Raw genomic sequence first — 17,240 nt, 5'->3', positions numbered from 1 at the left:
AAACTTAATTTTACCCAGAATAAATATTAGAAATGGAAGGGGAGAGTCATAACACCATTCACCTAGTTCTAAACCATCTGGGAGTCTCATTTGCAATAATGTTGGCCATTTTACCGATCTGAGAAGCAGTACTTTGTTCAGGAAAGAAAATTGGAGTCTTTAAAATATTTCATTTGTAGAAGTAAAGGAATGTGTTTATTAATTAATCAAGAAGATCAGAATGAACCCCAAAAATACCAGCTGGGCCCTCTCCAGGCTTCAGTGATGACCAGCAGTCATTGCCTTGAGAAGCCGGACTTTTTCACGGGTTACGGATGTAGAGGCTCCAGGGCAGGCAGTTTGAATCGTTTATTCTACACAGTGATTTCCAAGTTTTTATTAGGAATATGGTCACATCGTAGATAACCCACTTTTTGGCATAGATTTGGCATAAAGTGAACCAAGGCCCCACCATCCTTTGGGGACGTCTGAGAGCACGGGACCCACCTCGGCCTCAGTACTGCGTGAAGTTGGCCGTGATGTGCTCATGGTCGCGGGGGGTGTAGTCGGCAACTCCTGGAAACAAGCAGAGAGGAGCAGGGGTGAGCAGGGTGGCTCCCAGGCCCGGGCTCAGCCCCTTGCTGGAGGCGTCAAGTCCACGGCCCGGCCGGGCTTGGGGTGCCGGGTTTGCAGCCTGGGAGCTGCCACGGGGAGCGCGGCCTTGCACGAGCCCTTGGGTGGCGAGGCGTCTCCCCCGAAGTTCCCCAGGACCATCTCCTTGGAAGAAACCTTTCAGGCTTATTAGGGGTGATGACTGGCGGATGCCCAGCGCGCACCTGGCCGCAGGTGAGTGTGCGCGCCGGCCGCTGACCTGAGCCAACCTTAGGATGCTGAGGTTGGAGCTCGGGCGCAAAAGCGTTGCCCGAATCGAGGAAGGGCAGTGGGTGGAGAACCTCGTGTTCCAGGGCAGGAAAGCCAGCTGGTGGCAGCCCCGGCCACTCGCTCTCAGGTCGCCAGGCATCGGAAGGCATGACCCCAGGTCCGATCTCCTGGGATCTCCGAGGCCTTTCTGTTGACCATCCTCTCCCCGGAGAAGAGCAGAAGAGCGGCAGTTGGCTGACGGGAGAACAATCCCGATCTCGGGTCCCAAGGCAGCTCCTGAGAACCTACTAACATTCAGCAGTTTTTGAAGACACTGCACTTACTCATTTTAAACATGTTATTTCTAAAATTTCTTACCAACCCAAGGAATGGCCACTCCTGTCTCCGTTTACAGCTCTAGAAACCGGTTCCGAGAAGACTCAGCCCTCGCCGGAAGCAGCCAGCAAGCGAGAGCCGGGGCTTCTAACCAAGCCTCTGTCCCTCAAGACTTGTCTTAGGCCGCGCTGCCGCTCCACGAGCCCCGCCCGGCCCGGTCTCCGAAATGGGCTCCGAAATGCCCGACGGGTGAGAAGACACATCTCTGTGGTCATCTCGGGTAACGACGCGCCTCTGCGGAGCCACAGCCTCAGCTCTGCTGCCACCTCCCGTGGCTTCACGTCTCCCTGCACGGGGACAGCTACGCCCTTGGCTAGGTGACACCATCCTTGGACAAAGCCACACGCAGGCCTCTTTAACTCGGAGATTTTCGTGTTTGTGCAAAATGTCAAAGTATGTTCAGGTCTTGCCGAGGTCTGAATTCTATCCCTGCCCCTTTCCGCACCCGGACACGCATCGACATCCTCCTCTTGGGAGATTTTACAGCCACGGCAGAGCAGGAAGAAGAGTGAAGGCCGAGTGAAGCCCACGCGTGCTGCAGTTGGGCCGACGGCGTGCGGTCGCTGCTCGCTCCGTCCCACGCTAGAGGCAGGGCTTGCACGAGCCCCCTTGACACTCCAAGACTTGGTTTCTTTCCCGGTAAAGACAGAGTCACCAACACCTACGGAGCTGACGTGTGAAGTAGGACCGCACCACCCCACAAGAGCCGTGCTCCCGCCCCTGGCGCTCGGGGCCACTGGCACGACGGCCCTGCGCTTTGGTTGGATCCCAACGGGCCCATCTTCTTGGATCACATACTGCTTTTTCTACCTTTTTATTTTTTGTCTCTGACATTATCTGCTTTTTCCTTTTTCAGCTCTTATTGCTCTAAGTAGGTCAATCCACGTTTCTTGGTCGCTGCATGTGTCCCCATCGGCTCAGAGTGGAGTCAGGATTCCTGATTTTTTTTTTTTTTTAGGATTCCTGATTTTTGAAAAAGCTATTTTAGACAGCCAGCCACCTGTCCTATCTCTTATCTATCTATCTGCCCAAGATCTATCGTTCAATCGAATCTCTGTATGTATCATGATGATATATATGCGAGCGTACACGTGTTGTCACCGTATACACACGTATCATATATATATACCTACAACCTCACAATTATTTACTGATTAAATGAATGAATTAATTAAATATGGAAATGAAGGAAAGTAGCCTTCAGACTTTGGAAGAAAGTCCCAGATCCCTTTCCTTTACTCACCTTCATTCAAAGGTGTTTTGCCACTCAGGAATTGCCAGTAGGTCCTGTCATGGACACTTTCAGCAATATTGTTGATAGAGGACACGACAAGGCCCCAGGATGTCATCGTGGTTACAAATCTGTAAGAATAAAATAATGTGTGATTAATCTCAATTAGGTCAGGCAATAAGGGGTTAAGGTGAAGGGACAGTGATATTCTAAATGTTTTAGAGAGCGAATAAAACCATGCTCAAAGGAGAAATTGCAAATGATTAATGAATATCAAATTCACTTGAAATTAAATGAAATTAAAATGAATGGAGTTTAAAAAAACTATCAATATGCAAATTTTTTAAAACATAAATGGCCAACAATGAGTGAGTACTTATATGAGTGAGGACGGAATGAATATCCGAGGTTGAACTTTTTTTTCTTTGCAAGTTACAAAACTGTACTTTTCACTAATTTTAAGTGACATTAAAAATACATGTGCAATAATTGTTACGTGAAAATGTGGGACACAAATTTGACGCGAAGCAACCATCCCGTCCGTGTGAGGGATCACGTCTGTAATATGCACAGAAAAGACACCTACGAAACTATAAAGAGATGTCAGCAGTGATTACATTGTGCATGTGCTGTAGATGCTTTGTTTTGTTCTTTTAAAAAAAAGTCATTTAAATTCAGTTAATTAACATGTAGCGTAGTATGAGTTTCAGAGGTGCTTTGTTTTGTTCTTTATGCATCACCCCTCCGGGCGTCTGCTGTATGAATTTATGACATTCACAGTCAGGGAAAGAAAAACGAGGCACAATTAGAGCTCAGCTCAGAGAAGTAAGGTAATGGCCAGAGGGTATTTGAAAACTAAGTATTATTGAAATGCAAAAAAAAAAAAAAAAAAGGATTCTTGAAATGCAAAAAAAAAGGATTCTTGAAATGCAAAAAAAAGGATTCTTGAAATGCAAAAAAAAGGATTCTTGAAATGCAAAAAAAAAGTATTCTTAAAATGCAACTCTTACCCTGACCTGCGTTATAGGGGCCGTGGACGGACACGAAGTCCTGAACCTAGGCCAGTGGGATGGATTCCACGCGCCCCCAGTTGCCCCGTCCTTGGGCTGGGCCGGTCTTTCTCCTGGCATCTCCCTGCAGGTTTGGCTCCTGCCGTCTTTCCTTTGCAAGGCGAAGGCCCTCCTCCTCCTTCCAGGACCTGGCAGCTCCTGTGACCTTTGTCGTCTCCATATTTCTCTACTGCTTCCTCTTTTTTTTTTTTGCAAACTAGAAACACATCCCAAGGGTTGATTTTTATCTCCTGAGATTCATTTCTGTCTTCTACCCTTTTCCGACAGGGCAGTGGAAGGAACATGAGCTTCACGGTCAAGTCTGGGTTCAGATCTCAGCTCTTACCAGTTTCAAGCCTTGTGGTCTTAGGAACGTCACTTAGCCTCGGGGGCCTACGTGGTGCTATCTGTAAAGTGGGCGTACAGATCTGTCTCACGTTTTGTTTTGTTTTTAAAGGAGGCGCTCCCCCAACGTGGGGCGCGAAGTCACCATCCCAGGCCCGCGGGCCGCATGCTCTGCTGAACCAGGCAGGTGCCCGGGACTCAGGACTTGGGTGGGAGCTTGTCCTGCTACCTCTGCGTGGTTCAACTTGGGTCATCACCTGGATCACATGACCATCCCACCTCTTTTCCCAGGCCTGACCTCTTTCTAGGCCTTCATCTAAACATCCCAAACCTCCCTAGTGTTTCCCCACAATTAGACCTGTCTACAGGAATTGAATCTTTTCTCTGAAAGACAGTCTTTCCTCCTGACATTCCTACGGAGAGTCTGGAAGCTCTTGCCGCCCCGCCAGCCCCGAATCCAGCGCTCGTAGAGCCTGTGGCGTCTTCCTGGGCGTGAGTCCATTTACCACAGATGGAGTCTCCGTCGCCCCACAGATTTGTCACCACAGGCAAGCCCCAGCTCTCCTCCTTGTCTCCCACTCCCGAACCAATGAGCGTTTTACAACACGACATTTCTTGCTTAAAAACTTGTAACACGTTTCTATAGTGGGGAGGGCAGATTCCTTGGCCTGGTTTTTCAGGCTTTTCCGATAGCGCCCAGCCTGTCCTTCCAGACGTGCCCCGCTTGATGCAGTCCCGTAGTCTCTTCCCTCGTCACACGGGCCACTCACGGACCCCAGAGTCCTTGCTTATTCCTGTCGCGAATGCTTCATTCCAGCCAATCCCTCTTCCTAGAGCGTCATCTTCCACTATCGTCCCGCGGGACTTCTTCTTCGTGAGCTTTCCAGGGCTGCGAGCCTTCCTGGACTACCCTAATCCACAGTGGCCTCCCCTTGGAATCCCTGTCCGTAAGACTCCATCCTAGGTTGACTTGTGTGATTGTATTGTTCCTGACGGCCTGGCCAGTTACTACACTGCAGGCCTTTCGAGGGGCCATGACGTGAAGATCTAAGTCACCAGAAGGGGGAAAAGAAGAAAATGAAGGAAGGAGGAGGAGGAGGAGAATTCACATGGGGCCCGGGGGGAATGGTGAACGCGGCTTGCAGCACTCACTTGAACATGGGATTTCTGCGTTGTGCTTCCTCTAGGACAACAAGGAGCACGGATCCATCCTTCACGCTAACATCGATGGTTTCATTGAAGACCAGCTCCACCCCCTTCAGCTGGTTATTTATGGTGTACGCGACGGTGATGTTGGATGCCGAGGTGGGAACGGGGCTGGGTTGACTGGGGAGAGTGGGTTGCACTTGATGACCTGTGGACAGCCAAGAGGCCAGATTAAAGATCATGGGGCTTGAATTATGGGTGCAAAACCTCTGTTATTGACAACTCATCCTAAAAAAAAAAAAATTTTAAAAAAATTTAAGAAATGGCAGTGATTTTGTGTCCTTTCTGGGTTGTTCTGAGGCACTGGTGTGATCTCTGAAGCTCCCACTTCCGTTCTAGAGAATCGTTCATAGCTGAAGAGCCGACAGCTAGTCTTATAGTGAACATTAGTTTTTGTCAAAAGAATTTATAACCAGAAGGGAGGACTGTTAACCGCACGTTGTGCATTTTGCATGATTGAGTTCTGTTGAGTTGGGGGCTTTTTCAGCAACACTGTGAACCTGGAAGCAAAAGGTAGTAGATTTCAGACCATTTAGCAGAACACTGGGGGCCTCTATGGTGTAGGATCCTAGGAGAGACTCCAGGGCCACCTCGTCAAGGTTGGGAAATCACCGGGCGGCAGCCCGAGGAGGCAGGTGGACGTGGCCGTGTCTGATGTGGTTGGGACCGGGGTGCTTGATCGCGGCCTCTGTAGATCGTGGGCTGAGATAGACGAGGAGCCCAGCCCTCTGCTCGCCTCGAGAAGACCACGCACCCTAAGGTGAACCGTACTTTATACTAGAAAGAAGGGTGTGAGGTGTCTTTACCAAAGACTCGTGACCTCTGGAGCAAGGATATGCGTATGCAGGACTCCCACTTTCTTTGTACGCGTTTCTGCAAAGTTACGTGTCCCTGTATTCTACTTTTAATTGGATAAAATAGAGATATTTAAAATAAAAAGCTACTGTGCCAGCTTTCCACCCCATTCCTTCGGTGTGCCAGGAGCACCGAGGCTTTGTATCCAGATCTCCAAGTCTAGGCTTCAATGCCAGCCCTGTTCTCTGGTCTCTCAGACCCGGCTTTCTTTGCTTTGTGCGGCTTCCATTTATATTTAATACTTATTTCATTCTTCCAAATGTTGTTGGTTTTGTTTTTTTTGTTTTGTTTTGTTTTGTTTTTTGTTTTTTTGGTTTTTTTTTTTTTTTTTCTACATATTTGTCTCCCGACCTTGTAAAGAGCAGATATAAGGCACAGAATAATGTTTAGTGCATCGGCCAGGTAAATGAATAAAGTTATATATCATCTGATTGTTAGGACCATGGACACTCCCTCTTCACCAGCACCTCACATGATGCTCTACCTATAGTAGGTGCTCACTTAATACGTACTGAGTGACGTGCTGAGTGGGGCTGAATTCTGAGGGTGGGTGTGTGAGCACGCACCGCCCGGGGGTTGGATATCGGCTGTGGCTCTGCCTACGTAACAAGCCCACATACCACTCAAAGTCGATGCATATATTATCACTGGCATAAGTTGCCACTTATGACGTAAGGAAAGGCAGAGATGAAGAGTCCTTACCAGGGCTGCAGGACACATAGGGCACATCCAGGTATGTCTTGCCTTTCAGGGAAGGAAGGATTTGGGCAATGGACATGGGATTGTGGAACTTCCCCTGCTCAATCTCCTTAAGTATCGTGTCCATGGTCTTCTTGCAGTCCCACTCCTTCTTAGGTGGCTCAGGTGTCACAGAGAGAGCCTGGGACCGGAGAGACAGAGAGATTAGGCACAGCTAAGAGTTGGCCTTTAGAAGCTTTCCCAGAGACGTGCTTGATCACCGGTCTCGGGGACCACCCAGGGTCCAAACCTGAGCTGCCCAGGGTCTGGGATGTCTGTCGTGCTCGCTGCTGCATCCCCTCCTCTTAGCTCAGGGCCTGTCACACAGCAGTCACACAACTATCCGCGATGGTGTTCCCCAAGTCTGATTGCCGCACAGATACCTGTTGGACCACTATCAGGGCTGCTGCATTTACGGCACGTGCAGGTAGAGCGAAGGTAAGAGCCAGCATGGCTCACACGCTCCGGGGCCTGTGTGAGTCTGGGACGGCCTGGCCATCTGAGCCGAGGACAGCTCTCCTGCTTCGGGTTGTGCGGTGCACCCTTGGGTGGACTCCTTCCATACTTTGTGATCATGTCAGGAGCGTCAGTCTGGCCACAGGGAGGACTCACAGCCGGGCTGGGCTAATCATAGAGTAATCATGATCCTTTTGGTGGGCACCCTACTAGCCAGCGCCTTCCCTGATATACGGCCATTCAGGGAGGGAAGGATTTCCTTCTCTCCTGCTGGGGACCATGTAAGTAAGCACTGGGCCATAATGGCCATCTTCCTCAGTCACTCTGAAGGAGCCCTGCAGTAGGAGACAGTGAGGAAAACCAGGGCTGGGCAACGAAAAAAAGAGTAGTGCTTGAAACACATAATTTGAGTCCTTTATTCAGGTTCATCCTGAAACTTAATCTAGCCCTGGACCCTCTAGTTGATGTGAAATAGTAAATCCCCATTTTTTTTTTAATCTCAAGCAAAGATTATCTGGGTTTCTGTTATTTGCAAAATGATTCTTCATTAATGCACCAAGTAATTCATTCTACTTTGCTGAGTTTTGTATCGCAAGGGTAAGATAGAAATCAGCATTCCCGCTTGCCTTTGGGGGTTCATCTGAGGTCCAGATGTGGGACGATAAGCAAGAGCATCTTGTAACGTGTGGTACGTGCAATCTCGTCACCACCTCCCTCCCTTTGGGGTTGTGCTGACCACGACCCTCAGTGTATGTCAATGGTTTGAGGTGGCTGGTGACTGACTCGCCTGAAGCTTGGAATAGGAAACGAGAGAAGTGAGAGTAGAGTCAGAAACCAATCAGATTCCTTTCCTAGGAACATCGAAAGCTCTGGAATATTGACAGAAGGAAGAGAAGAAATTCTGGGACAGGGGAAGTGCCTCATGAGTGCGCGGCCAGAGCACTTGAAGGGCACTGACGTCTTGGAGGAGGATGAGTGACTGAAGGCTGAAGAGCAAGCTTCATATCACCACTCTTGAGCTGGGAGAGACCATGAGAGCTACTGAGCATCACATTTGTGCTTATGATTAAAAAAAACAAAACAAAAAAAAAAACCTTTGCAACCATGCTTTTATGGGGGAAAGTGAAATTCAGAGAAATTCAATATTTGCCCACAGGGTGGCAGATCTGGGATTCAAACTCGAGTGGTGACCTCTCCAGAGCCCTTTACTTCTCGACAGCAGGATGTTTTAATTTAGAAACAAGTTGACGGGATGAGCACTGGGTATCGTTCTATATGTTGGCAAATTGAACGCCAATAAAAAATAAATTTATAAAAACTTAAAAAAAAATTAGAAACAAGTTACGCGTTAGGTATCTGGTGATTTCAGACGTCAGGCTGCGTGGGTCTACTCTAGCCGTGTGCCGTGACTCCCGTGGGGAGAGGTTACGTGTCCTAACTGATGAGCGAGCCACGTGACCTGTGATATCTGCATAAGGATGAGATCTTGCCTTTTCATAAGTAAAGCTTTATTTCTTAGGTACAGCTTATCAGAATGTACCCGGTGGCTGATAAAATCCCAAACGGAATTCACAAACCAAACAAAAGCAAACATTTCTCTGTCTGGCACTAAGGGGAAGCAGGTTTAAGCGAGTCAGAGATAAAGCCCATCTCCTACCCCTTCCTGTCTGCCTCTGATACTCCACAGGGCTCCCAAGACCCGGGCCCCGGGGTTGCTCTTGGGTGAATCAGCGACGGTGACAGTCCATTGCCCCACGGCAAGACTCCATTCACCGCGACGTGACACAGAGGCTGCTTTGTTCTCATTAGCTGCTTCCTACTTTGGAATTTTTTTTTTTTAATTTACCTTTATGTTTAACATAAACTGATTTCTAGTCTGTTTTTGTCCTTTGCTAATTTCTACCATGTGGAGCATCAGGGCCAACGTCTGCTCCTTCCCCCAACAAGATTTCTTTCTACCACTTGCCCAGAGTTATACTGGATTTAGAGCTGGCATCATAATTCCATGGTTCTCTGTTTCCTGGGCTTTCTGAGTTAAGAGGGTCATGATGTAGCTTTTCTATTAACTGCATTAGGCATTTTGAGACTTTGGAGCATAAACTTCTCAGTTTGGACTAGAGGATTTGGCCACAGATGACCCTTTAATTTCTGATTCTAGCTGTTCATCTCTCCCCACTATCATTAGCCTATCTTTATTGAAAGGGGCTGCCCTAATCAACCCCAATCAATGATCAACCCCAATCAGTGGGGTGGGGATTGCATCTGGAGATATAACAAGCAGCCTCTTACAGAATCCAGGTCTGAGAATCTGTACAAGGAACACATTGAGTATAGGACGTGGGTACAGACACACCTGGCTCTGCCATTTAGAGCACTGTGTGAGGTTGAAATGAGATAGAGATTGTACAAGAGCTTGACAAGTCAGCTTTAGGTTATTTTCACTAATCAGCCTAAATACAAGCCCACATTTTCTTGATCAAGATAAAGGTCTGGCAAGATGGAATCAGAAAATTCCATTTTTTGAGGAATAAATATAATATCCTTTTTTATACATCAAATTTTAATATCCTTATTTTTATACATCAAATTTTCATCAATTTATAATTATTATGAACAAACTGATCATTATCAAAAAAATTTCGATCATTATCATGATCAGAATTTTAATATCCTTTTTAATATCTTTATTAAGATATCTTTTAATATCCTTATTTTTGATACATCAAATTTTCATCAATTTATAATTATTATGAACAAACTGATCATTTTCAGTTTTAATATCCTTATTTTTTTATACATCAGATTAATATCTTTTAATTTCCTTATTTTTTATACATCAAATTTTCATCAATTTATGATTATTATGAACAAACTGATCATCATCAAAAAAATTTCGATCAAATTTTCATGATCAAATTTTCATGGTCAAAATTTTAATATCCTTTTTTAAAATCTTTATTAAAAGACATCTTTTAATATCCTTATTTTTTATACATCAAATTTTCATCAATCTATAATTATTATGAACAAACTGATCATTATCAAAAAAATTTTGATCATTATCATGACCAAAAAAAAAAAAAAACCAATATGTTTCTAGGATTTATTCATTTTTTTCTGAGAAAGAGAAAAGAATTCATGTAGTTTTATTTTCATACTTTACCTAGGAGTAGGGAGGAATTAACACCTGCTTTTTAGGGATCCCTGGGGGGCACAGCGGTTTGGCGCCTGCCTTTGGCCCAGGGCGCGATCCTGGAGACCCGGGATCGAATCCCACGTCGGGCTCCCTGCATGGAGCCTGCTTCTCCCTTTGCCTGTGTCTCTGCCTCTCTCTCTGTCTCTCTGTGACTATCATAAATAAATAAAAATTATAAAAAAAAAACTCTGCTTTTTACCAGTAGAGAAACCGAGACAAATACAAGGAATCTATCTCAAGTCACACTAGCTGGTCTTTCCTGGAGACATTAGGAGAAGCGTGGGCTCCTGACCCTACGATCCAGTCTCACGGCGCGGGTGGGGACCCAACAAAGAGCAGGGGCGACGCGTTTACCTGCATGGCGAGGCCGGTACTGTAGACGTCTCCGATGATGCCATTGTCTTTGATCCTCATGCTGATGTTCTCCACGACATCCTTTAGTACCTGACTGAACAGAGTTCTGTAACCTTCCTCTGAACCTTCCGGGATCTTGTTGTACATACAAGTCAGAGCCAAAGTCACCATGGCTCCTGTGTCTGTGAAGCAGGGGCAGGGGTGGGTGGGTGAGACAACCGCCACCGCACGACACCAACCACTAACATCTACCGTGTGCTTCCTGCGTTCCGGCTACACTATCTCCTTTACTCTTCAGGAAGACCTGTAAATAGGACCTACTATTACCTCCACTGAAGGGATGAGGAAATGGAGGCTCAGGGAAGCCAAGTGATGGCCCGCGGCCCCCCAGCTGGTAAGTAGCCGTGCCAGGGCCTGAACCCAGATCTAGATGGCTCCGGGGCCCATCCTTTCAATTAATGTCGACCGGCACCGGATTCGATCTCATTGCTTTCGTCCCAGTGTTTATCTTTTCAAAATGTCGCCTGTTCTTGAAAGCCCAGCTGTCACTACCTCTCGGTGGTGACGCCTTCGCTGGTCTGCCCAGCGCCACGGTGCAGTCTCTTTTTTTCAACTTTTTAATTTTTTTAACTTGGCTCCATGCTGGGCTCGAACTCATGACCCTGAGATCAAGACCCAAGCTGAGATCAAGAGTCAGACGCTTAACGGACTGAGCCACCCAGGTGCCCCTCGTTTCTCAACTTTTTAGCAGGTGTTGCTTGGACCTGTTTGGCAATCTCAGCACTTGCTGCTGTTTTGTTGTTACTGTGCTCCGTGAGCTCCTGGGTGGGGGGAACTCTGCACCCCCCCCAGCACCCAGCACGGGGCCGTTTTCATTATTTCACGGGAAAGTGTATGTGGGCTGAACGAGCAAGCTCTGGACAAGACAGAAGAAATGCAAGAGTTGCCAGATGGCTTCTTTCGCTGAGCTTCCCCTCCTCACGGTAACCTCCTCCCGAAGTTTGTGCAACCCCGTCAAGGATGACAGTGGTGTTGCGACCGTCGTCGGCCAAGGAGTCAAATCTCCTGAACTGACAGCCTAGGAATGCGTGAGGTCCCCGACGGAACACCAAGGCCCGTGAGCTCCTGACCCGGAGGGAGCCTGCAGGAGTCCTTGCCTCCTGGTCTGAGAAAGCCTCCAAGGACAGAGTCCTGAGATGCAGCAGCTGCTGAGGCTGCGCGGGAGCGGGGAAGACCTCGATCCAGAGAGCGAGAGGAGAAAAGGCGGCCAGGAGCGGGGGGCCCGGGAGAGCGTCCTCCAGAGGAGGCACCCTTGTCTGCACAGGGCGCACAGGGCGCACAGGGCGGGCCGTGGGCCCGGGGAGGAGCTCCGCGCACAGAGCCCAGCACGGGAGGATGAGGAAACACCATGGCTCTGGCGTCTCCTTGGAGGGGGAGCATCGCGCCGTTGGGGCCCGGAGGGTCTGTTTACTAGAGACACTGTCGGGCTGTTCGAAGGAGAAACCGAGAACAGAGAATGAAATCGGTGGTAGTGCTAAAGGGGAAGGTCCGGGGCGCCGGGTGGCTCAGGCGGTTGGGCGGCTGACTCTTGGCTCCGACCCAGGTCATGACCTCGGAGCTGAGACGGAGCCCTCAGTGGGCTGCACGCCCAGCGTGAAGTCAGCCCGAGGTTCTCTCTCCCTGCGCACGTGTGCTCTCTGTGTCTCTGTCTCTCTGTCTCTGTCTCTCTGCCTCTGTCTCTGTGTCTCTCTGTCTCTGTGTCTCTGTCTCTCTGCCTCTGTGTCTCTGTCTCTGTCTCTCTGCCTCTGTCTCTCTGTCTCTCTGCCTCTGTGTCTCTGTGTCTCTGCCTCTGTGTCTCTGTCTCTCTGCCTCTGTCTCTCTGCCTCTGTCTCTCTGTCTCTCTGTCTCTGTGTCTCTGCCTCTGTATCTCTGTGTCTCTGTCTCTCTGCCTCTGTGTCTCTGTCTCTCTGCCTCTGTCTCTCTGTCTCTGTGTCTCTGTGTCTCTGCCTCTGTGTCTCTGTCTCTCTGCCATTGTCTCTCTGCCTCTGTCTCTGCCTCTATCTCTCTGTCTCTGTGTCTCTGCCTGTGTCTCTCTGCCTCTCTCGAATAAATAAACAAATCTTTAAAAGAGAAGAGAGGGCAGCCCAGGTGGATCAGTGGTTTAGCGCCGCCTTCAGCCCAGGGCCTGATCCTGGGGACCCGGGATCGAGTCCCGCGTTGGGCTCCCTGCATGGAGCCTGCTTCTCCCTCTGCCTATCTCTCTCTCTCTCTCTCTCGTAAATAAATAAAATATTTAAAAATAAATAAATAAAAATAAAGAGAGAAGAGAGAGCACTCAGGGAGGGGCTGAGTCTAGACATGGATTCAATTCTTTACGAATTTGCCGGGAGAAACTGCTGACTTGGGAGCCTTAGCGCCCCCAGGGGAGGCTCCGTCATTCCATCGGTTCCCCTGTGTCCCTTTCACTTATTCCCTAATCACGTCTCCGACAGTATTCGCCGAAGGCCTCCCACCCGCAGACGTTTCCAGGCCCTTGGCTCCTCCTCCACGGGAGCCTCCCCCCTCCCCCCGCAGCCCCCCTCCCTCCCGTCCTTGGGTTCCCAGCTCTGGGCACGCCTGCAGGTGGCCGCCAACTCACCCGTATTGAAGGGGGAGAGGCCGGCTGCCAGGATCTTGGCCAGGCGGGCTGCCACGGGCAGGGCCCTCCCCGGGTGCTCCTGGCACAGGGCGAGCACCGCCAGGCTGGGCCCGTAGAAGGTCAAAGCCGGAGCACCGGGGCCTGGGAAGGGGACAGAGGGTCTCTGTAAGACGAACATTCACCATCGTGAGTACCTTCATGAAAAAGGTAAAAGTCAAACCTTTAAATAGAAATTTCTAGAGAAACCCATCCAAAAAAAAAAAAAAAAGAAAAAGAAAAGAAAGGCTCCACGTTGGCAAAAGTAACGTCAAGCTCCCCAGAATAAGAATGTCCCCCGGCGGCGCCGGGGGAGGCCGTGGTGGGGGTCCTCGGGTGGGGGCGGTAAGTCTACGTCCCTGGGGTGTGGTTTTCTCTGGTTCATTTGGAATCAGAGCGAGTAACCCCACGTGGGATTATCTGAGGGTCCCGCGTGCAGTGACTCTCCGGTCACCCTGCTTTTTCTTTCTAGGCTTAACGTGCTCAGGAAGGCCTCTGCCTCAGTCTCCCCTCTCCTCCGATGAGGTCGTACTCGAAGGTGGCCAGGCTTCCATCTGTCCATATAGAACCGACACTTTATTCCCGGGGTCTCGGCAGGAGGAGTTGAGGGCCATGATGGTGAGGGCCAGCTGGCCGACGCTCAGCCCTGCGGAGGGGAGAACGAAACGGTCACGAGGACACTCCCGGAGGACGCTGCGCCGGGGGCCAGGGCGGAGCTCCCTGCTTCTTGTCCAGATCATTCTGATTTTTTTAATGATGTGATTAGATAATTTTTTTAGAAATATTTTTAAGTCATTGCTCCACCCATCATGGGACTTGAACTCACAACCCGGAGATCAAGAGCCCCATGGTGCCCCCACTGAGCCGGCCAGATGCCCCTAGATGGTTTGTTTTTTTTTTTTATTTTGTTTTTCTTAAGGAAAGGAGTATGGGAAAACGCTCGACCACTGCTGAGCAAGCACCGTGTGACCCGACAGCTTCACCGGGGATCCCTGGTGTCTACTTGGAAGAGCGGCAGGGACGCCTATGCAGGTTCATTCCTGAAAGTAATTTTCACTTTATTACCTAACTGGATCCTGGGAGGCACGCAGAATAGAGGATTTATTATTATTATCGTTGTTATTATTACGGCTGTGTCCTTGTTGTTAGAGTCACCCGGTTAGGGGAGGAAGCCAGGGGGCCGCGCACCTGCTCACCGGGCACCTGGCCCACGGCCTCCTGCGCGGCCCGGCTCTGCAGGTGCTCTGGCCCCCGCGCTCCCCTTCAGGTGCACAGGGAGGGGGTTTGGGTGCTTCGGCTCCGCTCGCGGGGTCCCGGGGGGGCGCACCCGGGGGGCCCTGGCTTCTCACCGGCCGAGTCGCCGGCCCCGAGCCTGTCGGCCAGCAGCTCGCGGGCCTCCGCGCTGAGGGCCCCGGCCAGGTTCATGGCGATCAGGACGCTGGGGTTCGGGGGCGCCGCGCTGCTCACGGAGTCCTCCAGGAGCACCTGCAAGCCATCCACCAGGTGCTGCGCCGCCTGGGGAACGGCTGGGAAGAGAAAAGCCGCGAGCTAAACCCGGTCCTCTCCCTCATCGCAGAAGCGCGCTTCTCGGGCTTCTCCCTGCCGGAGGACGGTGTTCCCGGGGCACCCTCTGCCGGGGAGACTATCAGGGACACATGCAGGAAACATGGAGATGGTCTGTTGAGGCCAATTAGACTCCACATCTTCGCAAATGACCCTCATCCTTAACGGAGTGATTTCTCACTTAGTTCAAGCCCTGTGGCTCACGGACATTGCATATTCCTTCTAGCACATTCCTAGAAATCACGGATTTCTTTGCATTTTTTCTCACTCTTCTTTTTTTTAAGTCATTTCTTTTTGGGGCGCCTGGGTGGTGTCGTCCGTGAAGCCTCTAACTCTTGGTTTCGGCTCAGGTCTTGATCTCGGGGCCCTGGGATGGAGCCCTGAGTCCAGCTCTGTGCTCAGCATGGAGTGTACTTGGGGTTTTCTCTCTCCCTCTGTCCCCCCCTGCCCCCATTCTCTAAGATAAATTAATCTTAAAACATATAAAGTTATTTCTTTTTTTGCTTTTTTAGGATTTTATTTATTTATTTATTTGTTTGTTTGTTTGTTTGTTTTTTATGAGAGAGGCCGTGCAAGTGCATGCACGAGCAGGAGAGGGACAAGCAGACTCCCTGCTGAACACAGAGCCCGACATGGGGCTTGATCCCACGACCCTGAGATTGTGACCTGAGCCAAAATCAAGAGTCAGACACTCAACGGACTGAGCCCCCCAGGTGCCTTCCCACACCTTTTTTTCTTTTTTAAATATTTTATTCTTAATTAATCTCTACACCCTACAAGGAGCTCGAACTCGTAATCCTGAGATCAAGAGTTGCATGTTCTTCCAACTGAGCCAGCCAGGCACCCCCCTCCGTCTTACCTGAAAAACACAGAAAACGGGGTCTGACCTGTCCTCGGTGGCTACCACCATCCCCCCTCGCAGCGGCCCGTGGTCGGGCAGCTCTGAGCGTCTCGGTGCCACCAGCCATCGTCCCTGCACCAGTATTTAAATCCCTCTTAAGGGAAAACGCGCAGACCTGCCTCCAAAATCTCCTGCCCTTTGGCCAGGAAGGATGAAGCACACGCTCACCCCGACTCACGCCGTTGGAACCCCTGCAGGGATGGCTGTTCCCCATCACTTTCCCCGCAACAGACCCCCGGGAGCTGCTCCTGTGACCTCTCTGGAAGCAACGACGTACTCACAGCACGAGCTTCGGGCCCAGGTGCCGGTCCCCGCCGCCGCCCACAGGAGGTGCAGCAGGTGGAGGCTGAACCAGGCCATCTGCCTCTCTCGTCCTGTCCAAGGGTCCCGTGCGCTGATCCCTGTGCTTGAAAGTGGGGTGTTTCCTCTCCTGTCTCTTATATGTGCTTTTTGCAGAACAGTCTGCCCTCTTTCCCTTCCAGCCACTCCCAGCCCCTTACGCCGACCTCTCTCTCCGTCTCTAATTTCCATGTGCTTATCTGGATTCCCTCCTATAGATCCTCCAAGGTGCGTGAAGGTGACTTCTAGTGGCACAGTCTCTGGGGTGTCTCACCTGGGGTGAGCATGCGGGGAGGGCCGCGGTGACAGATCCCAACCTCCTGGTCTCTATCAGCTGCCACTTCACCGAGGCTTAGGCTTCAGCGTAGGCGTAGGCGTGAGGATCTGCCAGGTGAAGTTGGCCTCTAGGCAATGAATTCACTTACTGTGACCCGGGTCTTTAAGGTGGTTTGACTTCAGGCAAGCAATGGACCCGAGGTTCCCAGAAATTGTAATTTTTTTTTTTAAACTAGGCTCCAAGCCCAGCAGGGAGCCCAGTGCAGGGCTGGAACTCCCCACCCTGAGAGCAAGACCCGAGCCGCCATCGAGTCCGACGCTAAACCGACCTGAGCCACCTGCCCAGAGATTATTTTATTTCTCTCTCCTTATCTGGCGACAAAGCCGTTTCAAACACCCAGGGCTCTCAGGCATTATCTTTTAAAGTAAATAATTAGAAAATGTGGGATCAATGAACTCTATTAAATATTAAGTGTTGAAAAAATAAAAAATAAAATAGAATAATTATTTTTATTTTAAGTGTTTATAGATTTCAGAAATGCAGCTCTATTGCAGCAAAATGTGCCTCCTTATGATGTGCAGCTGGAAATAATGTCATGAGGTGATGAAGGGACGGGGTAATATTTTTTGTAAACCCCTGGATTCTTTTAGGGGGATGTTTTTCAGTGGCTCCCACCTTAATAGAATTCCAAGTCCTTTTTTTTTTTAATTAAAATTTATTTTTTATTGGTGTTCAATTTGCCAACATACAGAATAACCCCCAGGGCTCATCCCGTCAAGTGCCCCCCTCAGTGCCCGTCACCCAGTCACCCCCACCCCCC

At 49.8% G+C, this 17,240-nt stretch overlaps 1 protein-coding gene across 1 annotated transcript; it reads right to left on the bottom strand.

The window, feature by feature from the left end:
• Nucleotides 1–493: 493 nt before the first annotated feature.
• On the bottom strand, nucleotides 494–16,164 carry CBLIF (cobalamin binding intrinsic factor). The gene is made up of 9 exons (XM_055317611.1): nucleotides 16,086–16,164; nucleotides 14,690–14,866; nucleotides 13,873–13,986; nucleotides 13,305–13,445; nucleotides 10,667–10,848; nucleotides 6,625–6,802; nucleotides 5,014–5,215; nucleotides 2,480–2,598; nucleotides 494–555 (listed from the first exon to the last, which is right to left on the bottom strand). Exons 1-9 carry the CDS (start codon nucleotides 16,162–16,164, stop codon nucleotides 494–496), a joined length of 1,254 nt encoding a protein of 417 aa, XP_055173586.1.
• Between the last annotated feature and the right edge of the window lie 1,076 nt (nucleotides 16,165–17,240).

Source organism: Nyctereutes procyonoides, unplaced genomic scaffold (assembly GCF_905146905.1).
Source record: "Nyctereutes procyonoides isolate TBG_1078 unplaced genomic scaffold, NYPRO_anot_genome, whole genome shotgun sequence".
Lineage (NCBI taxonomy): Eukaryota > Metazoa > Chordata > Mammalia > Carnivora > Canidae > Nyctereutes > Nyctereutes procyonoides.
This window is presented reverse-complemented; position numbering and strand designations above follow the sequence as displayed.

Bases quoted from the DNA above. Each gene is read 5' to 3' on its own strand.
- CBLIF (XM_055317611.1), bottom strand. From the start codon at position 16,164: ATGGCCTGGTTCAGCCTCCACCTGCTGCACCTCCTGTGGGCGGCGGCG. The intron at 5,216-6,624 runs GTAAGGACTCTT...GGCTGTCCACAG, and splicing joins CTATGTGTCCTGCAGCCCTG to GTCATCAAGTGCAACCCACT. The intron at 2,599-5,013 runs GTGAGTGCTGCA...TTATTCTTACAG, and splicing joins CGCAGAAATCCCATGTTCAA to ATTTGTAACCACGATGACAT.